The sequence below is a fragment of the Stigmatopora nigra genome, chromosome 6 (assembly GCF_051989575.1).
Source record: "Stigmatopora nigra isolate UIUO_SnigA chromosome 6, RoL_Snig_1.1, whole genome shotgun sequence".
Classification (NCBI taxonomy): Eukaryota; Metazoa; Chordata; class Actinopteri; order Syngnathiformes; family Syngnathidae; genus Stigmatopora; species Stigmatopora nigra.
Window position 1 is genome coordinate 15847767 of NC_135513.1, and position 17382 is coordinate 15865148.

The 17382-nt window shown below is 39.4% G+C and overlaps 2 protein-coding genes across 4 annotated transcripts in view; one reads left to right on the plus strand and one right to left on the minus strand.

The window, feature by feature from the left end:
* Positions 1-1135, minus strand: part of LOC144198772 (docking protein 1-like) — a 28285-nt gene extending 27150 nt beyond the window's left edge. For 2 of the 3 annotated variants that reach the window (XM_077719967.1, XM_077719965.1), the window contains exon 1: positions 943-1090. The gene's annotated coding sequence lies outside the window, so the exon portion shown is untranslated. Of the gene's footprint in view, positions 1-942 lie in introns of all 3 variants that reach the window. The other variant, XM_077719966.1, reaches the window with a different exon arrangement.
* Positions 1136-1293: 158 nt separating this feature from the next.
* Positions 1294-17163, plus strand: glra3 (glycine receptor, alpha 3). Its single transcript, XM_077719604.1, has 10 exons — positions 1294-1602; positions 8333-8463; positions 8967-9034; positions 10257-10480; positions 11321-11403; positions 12822-12959; positions 13049-13263; positions 14246-14392; positions 15239-15367; positions 16094-17163. The coding sequence occupies exons 1-10, from the start codon at positions 1535-1537 to the stop codon at positions 16403-16405; spliced, it is 1515 nt and encodes a 504-aa protein (XP_077575730.1). The 5' UTR covers positions 1294-1534; the 3' UTR covers positions 16406-17163.
* Positions 17164-17382: the final 219 nt, after the last annotated feature.

Genomic DNA, 17382 nt, shown 5'->3' on the forward strand with positions numbered 1-17382 from the left:
TGAATTTATTTTGTTTAGTAAAATGAAAACAAATTTCCATCATATTTATTGTCGTTTTTTTGTCTTTTTTGACGTTTTTTGGTTGTTTTTCGTTTCTCTGAATTCCAAGAAATAGTAATTTTTCCCCAATCTTTTTGATTCTCTCCAAGTCGAGTTGAGTCAAGCAAATAAAAAATATCCCGACAAGGGCCTCCCCCGTCCCCCCCTCGTCCCTCCCCAGGTTGTCCCAGGGTCACATATGGCAAAGTTGCATAAAGTTGTCTTCGTCCACGGCAGGGAATTTCAAGCACATGCGTCTCAATGTGCTTTTGTCCAGCCGAGCGGAAGGAGAAAGTGTGTTTGGGCCAGATGGAGGACGCAAGAATCGCAAAGAACGGGAGCAACAGTCAGACACACAGCCACCGCCACTGTCACGTATAGTACTCCAAAAATACCCTCATCCAGCCTGGATAACCCTTTACACATTACCCACACACACATACAAATGTATGGGTGTCAGACTCGGGTTGGTTCGCGGGCCGCTTTAACATCAAAGTGGGCCGGACCATTTTAGATAGAATATTTAGATTTTCTTTTTTTAAATGGATTAAAAGAAATGGATTAAAATCCCTGAATATTGCGTTTTTTATAGATCTAAAATAGTGTTCATTTTAGCTTTTTTATATATATTTTTAGATTTCACAAAACGATTTTTGAACTAAAAACTGAAAATAATAGATTTAAAATGACAACGATTGATTTAAAAGTGAAAAAAAATCAGGAAATATAATATACATCTATAGTCTTCATTTGAATCTGATCCTAAAACAGAAAGTCGACGCTCATAGTTGACTTGCCCGGGCCGCACAAAATGATGCGGGGGGCCAGATATGGCCCCCGGGCCGCCACTTTGACACACACACACATACACTAAGTACTCAAGTCTTGTAAGTGTTCACAGACCTGGGTTCGAAATCCAGGTCTCTCACTGTGAGCACCACGCTCTAACCACTCCACCGTCGGGCACACAACAAGGTCTACAGATGGAAATAATTGTCCCTTTTCTAGCAAATAAAAAAGGTTATTGTGACAACTAACCGTCAAGTGCAGCTTCTCGACGTTTCCGTGTCTTTTCCGGAACTTAAATACGACACACAAGACGAACGGACGAATGGACGGACGGACACCTGACGAACCGACCTATCAGCGTCCTGCGTTCAATTATCTCCTACTCGCAAGACGATTGGCCGAGGGAACTGTCTGTCACGGAGCCAGCAATGCCCGCCCCCATTTTTTTGCATCCACTATACGGCGTTCGCGATCTCGGCACTCCGATGTGAACAGCTTGCGTGGATAGATTTGATCACCATGCACAACTTTCACGTTGTGTCATCTCAGAACAGAATCATGTTGTTTAGAGCTCTTCGGCCCGTCTAGTCTATTTTTATTTCTTTGTTTTGGTTTGATTTGTTTGTTATTTTTGTTTTTTCCTTAAGCGTTATTTGGCCGATCGCTCCAGAAAGCGAACACGAGTCGCCACGAGCGTGCGGAAGAGATGAAGAAGAGGAAGAATGATTCTCTTGGACTTTTTGCACTCATCTGGAGACTATCGCTATTTCTCAGGTACAACATTTCTCTTATAAGTTATGCCTATTTTGTGCAATCAACTATTGAATTGAAATGAATGCTTTTATTGTCATTATACTGGGATTTAAAGCTTCCACCATGTGCGCAAATAACAAACAAACAAATCAACAATCGAAGTACTAGACAACATAAATAAGTAAGGAAGTGCACAAATAATATCTAACATCCAAACGAATGGATTAATAATCAATAAATATGTATTCAACAACATATAAGTAGGGAAATGCTCAAATAATAACAAACAAACAAACAAACAAACGGACAGGTACATAATCAATAGCTACTAAATAAATAAGTAGTTAACATGACAAATAATTATAATTTTTTGACTTGTCCACGTAATATTGATATTCACTTATGTTGAAATATCCAGAGTTTGTGGAAAATTAAATTGGTTTGAATATATTTTTACATTTATTTCATAATAGTAAAAATGATGTAAAGTAGTCACTGAATTTGTCCAAAATCATTAAATTCTTGTTGAAAATGCTTTTCCATTTTCCCCAATTTCCAATTTCTAATCAGCCATATCATTCTAATTATTGAAGGAAAGCCAGAGTACCCGGAGAAAACCCACGCAGGCCCCACAAATGCTCACACTCATAGCTAGTTGAAAATTAGCATTTAATTATCTTACAGAGCACGTTTTTGGGATGTGGGAGAAAAGCCAAAATACCCAGAGATAACCCACACAAGCCCAGGGAAACTTCACAATGCGAGGACTGACCTGGGATCGAACCCACGACTCCAGAACTGCGAGTCCAAAGTGCTGACCGCTCAGTCGGAGCATTAACAGTGGATTATTTGAATATAGTAGAAGAATGTTTGTTTGGATGATGATGATGAAGATGATGATGATGATGAGTCAGCCGCGCTGTGCCGCGGAAGATCTCCTTAATTCTGAATTTGTGCTTTAAGTAGAGCAGACGACGTTGCCTTTGTAAAGCCTGAAGGCTTTCCATGGGACTCGCACAGTTCATTCTACATTCAAGTACAGTAATCCCTCCAATATTGCGGCTTCACTACATTGCAAATTTGGTATGAGTGTGAGCATTAATGGTTGTCCCCGGGCTTGTGTGGGTTTTCTCTGGGTACTCCGCATTCCTCCCACATCCCAAAATCATAGATGCAAAACATTACTGCACCTCTCGCTGAATTTTCCTGTGGTGGGATAAATTGTCCGTCTTTCCGCCGGATGGAGCAAGTTGAGCGTGACGCCTTTTGCGCGTTACCTTTCTGTGGGGCACATCTGCATCCTCCGATCCAAAATAGTCCCAAAAGAGCAAACGTTGTGGCGTGTCACTTGTGCTCTGCTAGTGTGACCTGTTTATGTGGAGCACCAGCCTTTTGGGAATTTGCTTTGACACGGGAAAACGGGGATTACGTGGGAAATACCCTCGTTAACACCAGGTTCTATGTTGTCAAAAAAACTGTTTACAGATGGATAGTTCCACTATGGTTTTTCATTTGACTATTTTTTACATTTTCCTCTTCGTTGTGGATTTTTTTGAGATTCATAGTCCGGAAAATTCGACATACTTTCTATTCAATGGTTTGATATGACGTAATTTGTGTTTCATATCCAGAAAGTAAATATATGGATCTAATAAATAATGAATATCAAATTTCAAGTTGGTAGCCTAGTGGTTAAAGTGTGGCTCACAGTTTCGGGGTCGTGGGTTCGATCCCTGGTACTCTGTTTTTCCTCCCACATATCAAAAAATATGTAGCATAGGCTAATTGAATGCTAACTTGTTCTTACCTATTATTGGTTGTTCTTCATCTCCTCGTGCCCTGTGATTGGTTGGCCACTGATTCAGGGTATCCCCCTCTGCTGGTTCCTGTAGTCAGCTGGGATAGGCTCCAGCACCCCCCTTGTGAGAGTAAACAGTTCAGAAAATTAGATTAGTTAACTTTATTCATCCCGTATTGGGGAAATTTCATCGTCACAGTAGCAAAATGGCGAGAATACAGACACAAAAAACATTTTAGAGATACATAAATAGGTCATAAATAAGGAAATAAATAAATAAATGGAATGAAATAGTACTAACAAGTTGTGATGGCATGTTGACTAAGTCTAAAAGACTGCCAGATGCTTTAGGCAACACGTTTAAAATGAGCGCTATTAATACCATTTGACAGAGTTGTGAGCTTTAAAGTGCTGAAATAAAATAAGGACTAAAACCAAACCCCCCCCCCCCCCCCCCTTTTTTAAACTCGCCTTGGGTGCACGCCACTTTGATGTCAAAAAACAGAAACCCACACAGGCCCGGGCAGAGAATACAAGTTACAAAAAGGTGGAGCCACCCGGATTTGAACCCCGGAGCCCCGAGCTGTGAGACCCGGGCGCTAACCAGTGGACGGAGCGCTTGCTTACATAATGCACTTCACGTGTGCGCTTTTAAATGTTTTAGTCATGCTGTGTGTGTCTCCTGACTGGCTGGCTGGCTTGCTCCGTCAAAAGCTTTTTTTTTAAGCCGCAAGCAACATTTTTTTTTTTTTGGAGCTCCCTGTCAGGATATATGATCTATATTTATTTGACTCGTGTCTCGTATTTTTATTCTCGTACTCGCACTCAAAAATATTCTTCTCAATGACAAATCGTTTGCAGTATTTAGTAGCCTAACTTACTGTTTTTTTTGGCAATGTCATAAGCACAGTGGAAGGATAAGAAACGAGGCGACCAATCGTATTTACTCGCATATAAGATGTATTTGTAACTCCAAAAAATGAGAGAAAATGTCATACTTTTTACTTTTATCAATCTTTAAAATATGTTCAACTCTTTCTGCTGCAATTATTTTAGGTTTTTATCTCGATGGGGTTTGGTTTTAGTGCATAGGTGTCAAAGTGGCGGTCCGGGGGCCAAATCTGGCCCGCCGCATCATTTTGTGCGGCCCGAGAAAATTTCTATTTTAGGATCAAATTCAAATAATAGATAAAAATGTATATTATATTTCCTGATTTTGCCCTTTTAAATCAATAATTGCATTTTTTTCATCCATTTATTTATTTATTTATTTTTATTTTTTATTTTGTCAGATCTAAAAATAAATACATCAAAATATTTTCGCTTTTTCACAAATTATTATTAAATGTTTTCCCTTACTAAGAAAAAAATCAAATAACCAATTTTATGTCTATAAAAAAAAGTATATAAAGTACTTTAAAAAATCCATTTATGAAACAAAAAAATCTAAATATTTTATCTAAAATGGTTTAATGTTTTTGTGAACATAACTGGATTTGTTTTTTAAATAGACAATGATTTTTATCAAAGAATTGCTCGCAGTTCCATCATCCGGAGATTTTTGGTTGTGATATTCTTAAAAAAAAAAACGACGGTTTCACGTTGCGTTTCCCCACAAAAACGCTTTGAGCGAGAGTTGTCGTAGCTTCGGAACGGATCAATTATTGACGAGGTATGAATGTTACGCCCTGTGTCTTTTTCTCATGTTTAAAAACACGGATGAGCCAGAAAAGTGTGCAAAAATGCTGAGAGGGAAAAAATGTAAAAGAGAGCAAAGATTTTGGGAGAGAAAAGTAAGCCGCTTAACAACCCATTTCCCAGGCGGCAAAACTCACGACTCGTCTGTCAATCAAAAATTCCTTTGAAGGAAACACACCAATATAATGCGACTTAAACTAATACAATCAAATGAGTCAACGTATTCATTTTTTTTGGTAAGAAAATAACATTACTGTTAAATATTGTCATTTAGATGGCATAAATTTAAATCCAAATTGAAAAAAAAGTCTTTACTAATTGTATAACCATCTTTAGAAAAATGCCATTTAAAATGTTATTAGCGCGTTGGCCTCGCAGTTTTGGAGTCGAGGGTTCGATCCCGTGTGGGTCCTCAATATGTGAAATTTGCATCTTCTCCCGGGGCTTGCGCGGGTAATCTCTGGGTACTACGATTCCATGCTAAATTGCCCTCTAGCTATGATAGTATCCTCGTGCTCTGTGATTGGCCGGCCACCCAATTGGGGTCTCCCCCGTCGGATATGCTCCAGCACCCCCTGCCGAGGAGAAAAATGAAGGAATACCTTCTGCTGGTCAGCCTTCCAGGCAGAAAAAATTCCAAGAAATGTTTAAAAGCTTATTTAGGACAATTCCACCCAGCAATTAGTAGAATTATCGTGTTTGTCGTCTAAAATAAGCGCAAAAAAATGGCCGTCTATGTACAAGGGATGACTCAAGATTGGCAAGAAAGCAAATTGTCCGTTTGCGCATCTGGACGCATGTGTGTACTGTTCCATAGTATCCAGGAAGCATTTCTGTGTCACTGCTCATTGGCTGGCTGGGGGGGGAAGGGGGGGGGGGGGTCATCCATTGTTTACGTCACTCCTTGGCCTTCATGCCGACCTCCCCACACAGATCTGACAGGCACCAAAACATGGATTTCCGTCAATCTCGTCACTGGTCTTCTCTGCTATTTTATCACCCCCCCAAAAAATCAGATTTTTTTTTGTTGGATTCTGTCACGGCGAGCTAGCCGGCTCGCTCCGAGGTGCTAGTAGTATGTACTACTTTCCGCCAAACAGCTGTTCTTAAAATATTAAAACAGCTGTTCATGGTGTCGCCACAAAGCAAGACACTAACGGGGATGGCGTGACTAAGATATTCATAAAAATAGAGTCCTATAAATATTCTACCACAGTTTTTGGGGGGCTTTTATTGTCATAATATTACTAGTATAATGAGATTTTAACACAAAGTGGACTAATAACAACAATAATAGACAAATAAATAATCTATAAATCATACCTAAAGTAGTCAAAAAATAACTAAATAGGGAAATAGCACAAATAAAAATATTTTTCCAAATAAAGCCATTTGTGGTTCGGAGGTTAAGGCGGGCTCGCAGTTCTAGGGTCGAGGGTTCGATTCCTAGGTGGGTTCTCGTTGTGTGGAGTTTGCATTTTCTCTTTGGGGCTTGTGTACCCTTGAGAAAACCCACACAGATCCAGGGAGAACAGGCAAATTCCATACAAGTAGACCAACCGGGATTTGAACCCAAATCCCTCACTGAGGCCCACATGCGCAAATCACTTAAAACCGAACCGCACGGGAGGAAACCGGTGTACTTTCAGAAAACCCACACAGACCCAGGGAGAACACGATAATTCCACACAGGTAGACCAACCTGGATTTGAACCCAAATCCCTCACAATGAGGCCCACATGCGCAAACCACTTTTTCCACCGAACCACCTCGTGTGAATTTTTGTGTAAAAAAGAGGTTAAATGAGTCATGAAGCTGGTGGCAAAGTCAATCATCAAGTTTACGCCCCGATAAACTCCACGCTGGTACCTTCAAATGCCAAATTAAAAAGGTTGATGATCCTGAAAAAGCATGTTTTTTGTGTATTTTGTGTGTTTTTGTGTGTATTTGTGTGTGATAGTGTGATAGTGTGTGTGTGTTTGTGGTTTGTTTATCCGAGCGCTCGTCGCTGTAAGCAGAGATATTTTTGGAATTGTTCTCTCTTGTCACACATCATTCATATATTCAAAAGCAAGCAAGTCTAGTTAGTAGTACATACGTAAGTAAGTACTTACTTACATATGTGTGTCCGTAGTAGTAGGAACGTGCCCAGATCGACCCCTAGTGGTGCGGCAGGCTACACCTGTCTGTCCACTTGGCCGGCCGGGATTAGGAAATTGCTCTTTGGGATTAAACACAGATTATTGTTCCATTCATCAACATAGAAGACACGTAGAAAAATGATTGTCCTTGAAATCAGATATGATTTATGAATTTCAGGCCACCTAACACAACATGTTTTTGTACTTTTATGTAGAAATTCTATTGTTTTTGTTGGAAATGTTTTTGACGCTATGCTAGGCTAACTATTGTGATCATACATTCATTGGTTAGAGATATTTTAGCACTTCAAATTGTCTACATTTTCTCAAAATATGCATTTTTGGGGGGTCTTTATTTCTCTTTCAGCCTTTATTTTAAACCAATCAAAAGCCTTTATTGTCATCATACACATTTAGGTATAACAAAATAGAAAATGTTTGTAAATAACGATTAATTGTGAAAACAAAACACCAAACTGGAGACCAAAGAGCAACTGCACCCCGCATGCCGCCATTTTGGCTCCAAGTGTTTCTCTTTTACTTCCTTATTCGTTCCTCGTTCAACATTTCAATTCAAGCTTTTCAAACGTAAACAAACTTGATTTTGCTGTCAAAGCCGTATTTATTTTTCTCTCTTGTCAGCAATGTTTAAGATTATGTTAATACGAAGCCAGAAGAAGATACTTTGTGAGATGCTTTCAGTTTATGAGTGATGATAGCCTTATTAATTTAATGAGTACTGGGGAGATACGCGTGTTAATTAGTGAGTGCGTCTGTCAGGTAAATTCGATAAATCCGACTGTGATTTAAAAAAAAAAAAAATCAGTAGTAATCAGTGCTATTATTAGCACATATATTCGTTTAAGATCACATTCAATTTATTAGGAAATCCATGTTACACAAGAATCACAGTTGCACATAATACTGCATAATTATGGCAATATAAAACCACACTCAAATTCAAACAACCCATAAATTGGATGTCTTTTTTAATGCTAACATTAAACTGCAGGTTTAATATACTTGACGTAAATGTCTGAGAATTTTTTTTTATGTTAAAATATCGTTTTTTTGAGCAAATTGTCATGTATTTTTGCTTGTATTTTTGTAACAGTGTTGGCCAGTGTAAGGAAGTTGACCACGCCCCCAAAGCACGTCAGGTGCCCATGTCTCCGTCGGACTTTCTGGACAAACTGATGGGGAGAACGTCGGGATACGATGCCAGAATAAGGCCTAACTTTAAAGGTATCCCATAATTAGGCCTATGGTTTTTGTTGACTTTGCGACAGGGAAAAAAATGGCTGTACATTTTGCAGAAAAATATTCTGGCCCGAATATAAGACGATCCTGATTGTAAGACAACAAGTTAGGGTTAAGAAGATGTACTGTGACCATTTCTAACCATAAAAATGCTAAAATCGGCCTTTTTCCCCCTAAAAATACTAATCTTTTCACTGCAAATAATTTCATATTCATCAGTAAAGACAGTTTTGGCATCGGCCATCTTTTCCTAAAAAAAATGACCTTTTAACTAAATATTTTCCTCATATCATCCTTTAAAAAAGTCTTACTTATTGCATGTATAGACCACACAAAAACTATGACATTATTGTTGATAGCATTATACAGTAATCCCTCGAATATCGCAGATTATGCACACCAGATACTTATCGGAAAAAAAACGCAAAGTAGAATCACCCCCCAATATTTGTACCATACTCATAATATGTATAATTGTGTTTTGGCAGGTCCGCCAGTCAACGTCTCGTGCAACATTTTCATCAACAGCTTTGGCTCCATTGCTGAAACCACCATGGTACGTACGTACGTACCCAATCCTTCCCAGTATATAATCCAACAAAAACGTCCACATTTTGACGGACACTCGAAAGCAACGCCAAATCAACTATGAGCGTCTCCATCCATATGTTACTTTAGGATTAACAACTTTCACCATCTGTCTAACCATCAAGCCACTACTTAACATATCTTGACATATCGGCCGCCATTCACATCAACGTTCAAATACGTTTTCACGTCCCAAAAAGTACTTTTCTTCATCTAATTCCAATCGGCAAAGTCATCTTATTGGAAGACCAGGGCATGGTGTACTAAAAATTCATGCTAAATGTTACTATAAATCATTGAAAAGAGGGGGGAAGGCCATTTTATCTTTTTATCACGGAAAGTGTATACACGTAGAGGTTAATTTTAAATATCTAGTGTAACACACACACACACAAAGACACACAAAGACACACATAGAGGGGCTTAAAGACAGGTTTTCTATGGCGGTGTGCACACGCTATCTATGTTAAACAGATTTACTGATGTTAGACTTTTTTTTTTTTTCATTTGCTCACAAAATCCCTTTTAATCCATTCTTTCTCTTTATGGGCAGAACACAAAGACAAATATTACTATGCCAGCGCTTTGTTTTTCATAAACACTTGGAGTAGAAATACCTATATACATGGACATTGAATTTTTAACTTCTAGTAAAAGTACTTACTGTCTTGTTGGTGGTGGTGGTTTAGGGTCAAAGGGCAGGATTCTTTATTTATGTAGTCGGTATCTGGCAACCGTGACTGGCAACCACAGCCAGTTTTGTGTACCTGTAGCTGGAGGGGATTAAAAAAAATGGAAAAAAATATTAGTGACTCACTTTTAGATAGAATGTAAAGAACTTCTATAAAGAGACACAAAAAATATGCATTGAGTTTCGTTGTGAAGTAGTATATTAAAATGAATTGGAATACTTTTATTGTCATTATACACGTATGATTAAATTGAAATAACAATAACAAGCAGATAAATCATCAGTAAATATGAATAATAATAAATAAATGAATGATCAGTGAATAAGTAGCTAACAACATAAGTAGGAAAGTGCATAAATAAACAAGTATAATGAGCTTTAAATAACAACAATCAAGTAAATAATCAATAAATCAAAATAATAATTGAATCATGAAGTGAAAGATTGAGCTGAATCTCCAATGAATGCGGCCATCTTGTTTGTTTTTGTTGTTTTTTAGGACTATCGCGTGAACATCTTTCTCCGCCAGCAATGGAACGACCCCCGACTGGCCTACGCCGAATACCCGGACGACTCTTTGGACTTGGACCCGTCCATGTTAGACTCCATTTGGAAACCCGATCTGTTTTTCGCCAACGAGAAGGGGGCGCACTTTCACGAAGTCACCACCGACAACAAGTTGCTGCGCATCTTCAAAAACGGAAACGTACTCTACTCCATACGGTCAGTGCCACCAAAAGTCATCGTACGAAAATATCCAAAACAAAACGACTTCAAGAACAAATCAGAGTGGAAATGTGAAGTTTATGGGTTTTCTCCGGGTACTCCGGTTTCCTCCCACAGTCCAAAAACATGCATGTTAGGCTAGCTGATTGAACACTCTAAATTGCCTGACCCGAGCTATGATTGGTTGTCCTTGGCTACAGCACCCCTGCAACCCATGTTAAGATGAGCAGTTCAGAAAATGAATCAACTTGAACATGTACATTTCTCATATCTACGTCTAGAGACACACACATTCTTATATATATAATTATAATTGTGTTTTTATATACATTGTTCTAGAGCTGCAATTTCTGACCTTCAAAATAATGGAAAAAATATATAAATCTCTGAAAAACCTTTAGGAATTTAATTTTTTTCAATTTATGTACATTAGTAATCCCTGGAATATCACATTTAATGTAGAGTCACCCCTATTTTAAAAATAAATGAATAATAATAATACAATACGTATTTTACTTTTTTAAATACTTCAGTCATGGTAGTAGGAGTGGCTTACAGTTACGACTTTCAGCATGCATTTTCAGTTTTATGAACTTTAAAAGAATATATATACATATACACATTTTTTCAATAATTAATAGCAGAAAAAACGTAAAGTAGTGAATTTGCGATAATCGAGGGATTACTGTATTCCAATGTATACTCCATATTGCTTTTTGTGTGTTACTGAAATATGGAAGAAGCGCATTGCATGCTTTTTGTGTTCATATTTAACGAGTGTGGTCAGGGTGCTTGACGTTTCTGGCTTTTTTTTTCTCTCGGATTGTATCTTTTCAGACTAACGTTAACACTTTCCTGTCCCATGGATCTCAAGAACTTCCCCATGGATGTTCAGACGTGCATAATGCAGTTAGAAAGCTGTAAGTAGTCAAAGCCGCCCGCCTGCAATTCGTCAAATACTCGCCGCGGCTTATCAAAAGTGATTCAAAAAAAAGAAAAAAGAAAAAACACACTATTTCACGTCGTCAATAATTTGGCAGCCGGAGGCGGATTTTTGTTTCTATTTTGATCTCTGTCTTTAAAATGACGACAAAGCATCTTACAAATGATAAAAAATCTAAATGGATATCATAAAAATGGTCTTTATGAATAAAGACACGACATTCCAAGAATAAAAACGTCAACATTGGGTAACATTTGTCCCCAGGGGGCCCTTTTTTGTGGACAGACACGCAAGTTTTTTTGGAAGTAAAAAGTCCAAGTCATAAATGTGTAACCTGATTTCTGTGAGGACTAATTTATCTTTTGTCCAATTAGGAGCAGAGTCTAGCCTCGGGCCAATCACAGCACAAAGATGGCATTACTAGACTTCAATGCTTTTTCCTTTTGGGATTTTTAATTGAAGCTTTTACCGTCTACTCTATTATAACTAGTACTATATGCCAATTGTACATATACTGGGATTGTTTACGTTCAAATGATGCAACTTAGGAAACGTTAACACAACGATACAAATGGAAATAAGCTTTTTTGCTGTAGGAAAAGTACTTTTACTTTGTATATGAACTCTTACACAAAGTGGGTTATCTTAATTGCACATGAATTTTGTTCTATAGTTAAATTACAATGATTGGATTTTTGTTAATCGCTGTGTATTAATAAAAACTGGAGCAAAAGTTTCATAAAACCAGAATTAAATTGGCTAGAGGCAAAGTACACACACAGAAGAGGCTTTTTTATTTCATTTATTTTTAGCAGTATGAGACAAGTGAACCTTAAAAAGGAAAAAAAAACATTTTTGGTGTATGGCTTAGGGCACGTAGTGGCTTCTATGGGCGCTTGTTTTTGGGAGTACTAAAGAGGGTAATGCAAGGTTTTTTTTTCCCCCAACCATTTTGTAGGTTGGTGATGAAAAAAACGCAAAGTAGGGTCAACCATATTTAAAATAATATTAGGAATTCTTCAATGTGGGTCCTAGTAGCAAGATTTTTACATTTTTATGAACTTAAAATAATAATAAATAAATAAATAGACCAACAAATAGACAAATAAATAAATAAAAAGATAAATAATTAAATAAAATGATAAATAAATAGTAATAATAATTAAATAAAAAAATAACTACAAAAATCTAAAAATAATAAATATATAAAAATAATAACTATAAAAAATTCTAAAAATTAATAAATTAAAAAATCTTGACATAATTCACGATGTAGCGAAGCCGTCCGTGAAAGTTGAACCTTGAAAGAGCGAGGGATTACCGCAGTCTTATAATGCCAATGCAAGCATTGATTTCAATTGAAAGTCTGTTTTTTGTTTTTTTGACTGTTTCCAGTTGGTTACACCATGAACGACCTGATCTTCGAATGGCAAGAAAACGGTCCGGTCCAAGTGGCCGAAGGACTGACGCTGCCGCAGTTCCTCCTTAAAGACGAATCGGACCTCCGATATTGCACCAAGCACTACAACACAGGTAAAGCTAAAAAAAACAATTCCTTTCGAATGGCTGTGGCGTTTTGTCGCGGCTTGACAGGAGCGTGTTTTTTTGCAATGACCTTTCAGGTAAATTTACTTGTATTGAAGTGCGGTTCCACTTGGAGCGTCAGATGGGTTACTACCTGATCCAAATGTACATCCCCTCTCTGCTGATTGTCATTCTATCCTGGGTCTCCTTTTGGATTAACATGGACGCCGCCCCGGCTCGAGTGGCCCTGGGCATCACCACCGTCCTCACCATGACCACCCAGAGTTCCGGCTCCAGGACCTCCTTGCCCAAGGTTACTTCATTTAAATTTACCTTTGCTTTTAAAACTACAATTGGACTCTTAATGGCCGTGTTGGTCGTCTTACGTTCGGGGTCTAGACATAGTACCCATTCACGAGGCTAGATTGTGCCAAATATCATTAAAAATCTGAACACTTTGACGGTTAATGCAGTGATTGCAATTTGGTTGTTTTATCAGTCAATTAATTGATTTAATTTTTTTTTAAAAACAGAGGCAATGCATTTAAAAATGTGTTCCTGTAAAACACCAAAAACAAAGAAGAGTGGACAGAGCTACTGCCACGGGCTTCTGCGTAAAGGCGCCATCTTGGGGTAAAATAAATTTTAAAAAAAAATTCTACAAAAATTAAAAATATTTTTTTAAAATTGGACAACGTCGGCGGGCCAGATTTAAAAGCCGAACGGGTCCGTATGTGGCCCGCGGGCCATAGTTTGTCTATTAATTTGATTGACAGTAAATTTTGCACGATTTGGAGGAGGTAAAATAACATGCTTTTACTCTCGGATATGAAAAATGAAAGATTGGGATGTAAAATGTCCTGAAAATTTTGAACAACTGTACAATTGAAAACTAAGAATTTTATTATTATTATCATTATCCAATTTGACATCTGTTGAGCGTGCACCACACAAACACACAAGTTCTTATCTTGTATGCATGACAAAAAAACAATGAGACACAAAGCACTTTGTTCCATCACCCTTATTAGCACGACCATTCCCCTCCCGCACGTATAGCGTTATATACACGCGCGCCACACAAAAGTCGGTGCGCGTGTGTCGGCCGTGTGGCGTTCCCAAGCAAGGAGGTTTTTCGTGTTCTCGCCGCTAAACAGAGCTTTGCACTCACTCTTACGCATGTTTGAATACAGCGTCTCATTTGGAAGAAAAAAAAGATGTCCTCTGACAGGCACGAGACAAACGATAGCTCACGCCGTTTTGAGTTATGAGTGTTGTGATTGTGTGTGCGGCAGGTCTCTTACGTCAAGGCCATCGACATCTGGATGGCCGTGTGTCTCCTGTTTGTCTTCTCGGCGCTTTTGGAGTACGCCGCCGTCAATTTCGTGTCCAGGCAACACAAAGAGCTGCTGCGGTTTCGACGACATCCCAAGAAGAGCAAGGTACCGACATCCCAGATATTCTCTTCGTAGCGCATCTTCACCAAATGTGTTGTCTTGAAAAAAATGGATTGCTGACATTTGTGGCATGCTAGTTTTAGAGGGGAGCATGAGAATGCTAGCTAGTGCATGGCTCTGCATGGCTGCATCAGAAGAGATGGCTTTTTTGTTTGTTTTTTGTCTTTGTAAGGACGTCTGAACAAGTTGAGCATGTGCTTACATTTGGGGGGGAGGGGTGGTCCAAAGAGGCATACAGTCAACCTTAGTTCTCATTTAGTGGCGATTCTGGTCAAAAGTTCAGTGTTCAGGTTCACAAATTTTCTTGTTAGAATCTTTGAGAGCTGAAGAGCAAATCTAACCGTTTTTGGATGATACAAAAAAAGTTTAATTGGAAATTGGAAAAGAGATCTTACCTCATTTAAGGCCAATAATGAGGATTAGAATAAGGACAAGGATGAGGATGATGAGTATGAGGATGAAGACGATGATGAAGATGATGAGGATGTTGATGAGGATGGTGATGAGAATGAAGATGATGATGATGAATATAAGGATGAAAATGAGAATAATGATGAGTATGATTTTTTTTTTTGCAAAAAGAGAAAATAAGCAACATTAGTTATGGATAAATATCAAAATATCCAGTTATAAATGCCAAAGTAGGTGGGGAACTACTATGGGTAGCCAAAAGAATAAAACGTAAGCCGTAAACATGATAAAAGTTGTCGGGTGGAGTGAATGAATGAGGTGGTGGTGGTGGTGGTGGTATTTGTAGGTGATTTCTTTTGCCCTTTTTGGTTTCTCTCCATCCATTACCGACCAAACGGCGTGCATGGCGTCCCCGTGTAGAACAATGGCGGCGCGGTGGACGCCCACGAGCTGGCCCAATCCCTCCACCGCGTTAACATTGACAACGGCCTCAAGGCGTCGCAGCGTCTCACTGGATCACTTGCCAACATCTACAGCAACAATCACAGGGTAAACACTGTCACAAAACAAGTTGGACTGCACGTGGACGTGTGTGTGTGTGTGTGTGTGTGGGAGCATGTTGGCGCATGGGCATGGACAAACGACACGCAACCAACCGTCTCGTGCGTATCGTACGTAAACGTGGCTACGATTTTGGATACAAGCGTACCGGAAGAATTGGAAAGACCGTCAAGTATTCAAAAAGAAGTGTCGAGACAAGTCAGATCCAAAGACAAAAGACTCCATTTACCGACAATCCCGAATGAAAGATTGAAAAAGAGTAAATGAGCCCCACCCCAATCTGGCAACCCACCAATGCACCTTGACCTTACCGTACCGTACCTTGGCTTTCTCCGTACAATTATTTCTATCGTCAACAGAGCGAGAAGGCCACCCCCAATCTGGCAACCTAACAATGTCAACAGAGTGTGAAGCCCTCTCGCAATCTGGCAACCTAACGATGCTCTTGACCTTACCTTACCTCACCCTGGCCTTCTCGGAACAATCATTCCTCTTATCGACAAAGCGAGAAGCCCTCCCGCCCCCAATCTGGCAACCCACCAATGCCCCTTGACCTTACCTTACCTCGGCCTTCTCGGACCAATTATTCCTCTTATCGACAAAGCGAGTTGCCCTCCCGCCCCCAATCTGGCAACCGAACGACCCTCCCCCAGCCCCAGATCTTCACCCCCGGTCAGTCCCACCTCCTTTAATACGTCGCCCTCTACCCGACAGGAAGCGGAAGCGGCCGTGACCTCGGCCGTGACCTCGGCCCCCGGCAACAGCAAAGAGTCCAAGGCCAGCGCCAACAACAGCGCGGCGGCCTCCAGCGCGCAAGGCGGCGCGGGCAATCCCGCCTCCAACCCCACGGGGGCGCTGACCTCCAGGGGAGGCAAAAGCACGGAGGAAATGAGAAAGTTATTCATCGACCGAGCCAAAAAGATTGACACTGTGTCCAGGGCCGGTTTCCCTCTGGCCTTCCTCTTTTTCAACATCTTTTACTGGGTTCTTTATAAAATACTTCGCCATGAAGATTTTAGCATTTGAAAAAAGTGTGTAAATACGTGTGTGTGTGTGTGTATGCGTGTGTGTGTGCGTGTGTGGATGCAAACACACTATTATAGTTTATGTTAAAAAAAAAATACACAACTTTGGTCTCATGACCTTGACTCCTCCCCCTTTGTGACCCGTAAATCCGTGACCTCACTTTTCAACAAATGCTGCACTGTTTTTCATACATTTTTCTGACCTGTTTACCCTCACAAAGCTCGCAGGGGATGCTGGAGCCTATCCCAGCTGAAACAGTGGCCAGTCAATCGCAGGGCATGAGGGTACGTAGCACAAACAATCATAGCTAGTGGCAATTTAGCATAGAATTAGCCTATGCTGCATGTTTTGGGGGTGTGGGAGGAAAGTGGAATACCCGGAGAAAAACCACGCAAAAGTCCGCACGGTGGGGAGCCACCCGGAATTGAACCATTAACACTTTTTGGAAAAATTTGGTTATCTCACTACGTTTCATGGTCGTAAACCCAAATATTGGGGTTTCCTTGTAGTTTGAATTGAGTATTTGACTACGTTGTATGTACTGTAAATATTATGAATATTATTATTTTAAGAGATGAACTTTGACGTTATCTTTTTTATGGTTGAATTGTGGTAGCTGTTTCAAATGGAGATTTCACCAAAGTTCAGGTCAAAAAAAAAAACAAAAATAGATTGCACTAATGCCTATTGTAAATGAGCATTTCAACAGGTTGTGATTTTATAAAAAAATAAATAAAAATAAACAAATTATCATTAAAGAGCCCATGTCATCCATCATTGGCTAAAATGCTCTCAAAATGTCTGAGCTAGTTCGTGGGAGATATTTTGAATTCTCCTCCATCCTTCCTTCCTCTGTTTACCCAAAAGAAGTGATGGCAAATTCCTGGGTAATTGTAAAAGGGCGACGTGGCCGCCTCCAAAAATGCAAACAAGCTGAACAAACAAAAAATGCACCATCTTAATTTGTGCACCAGCAC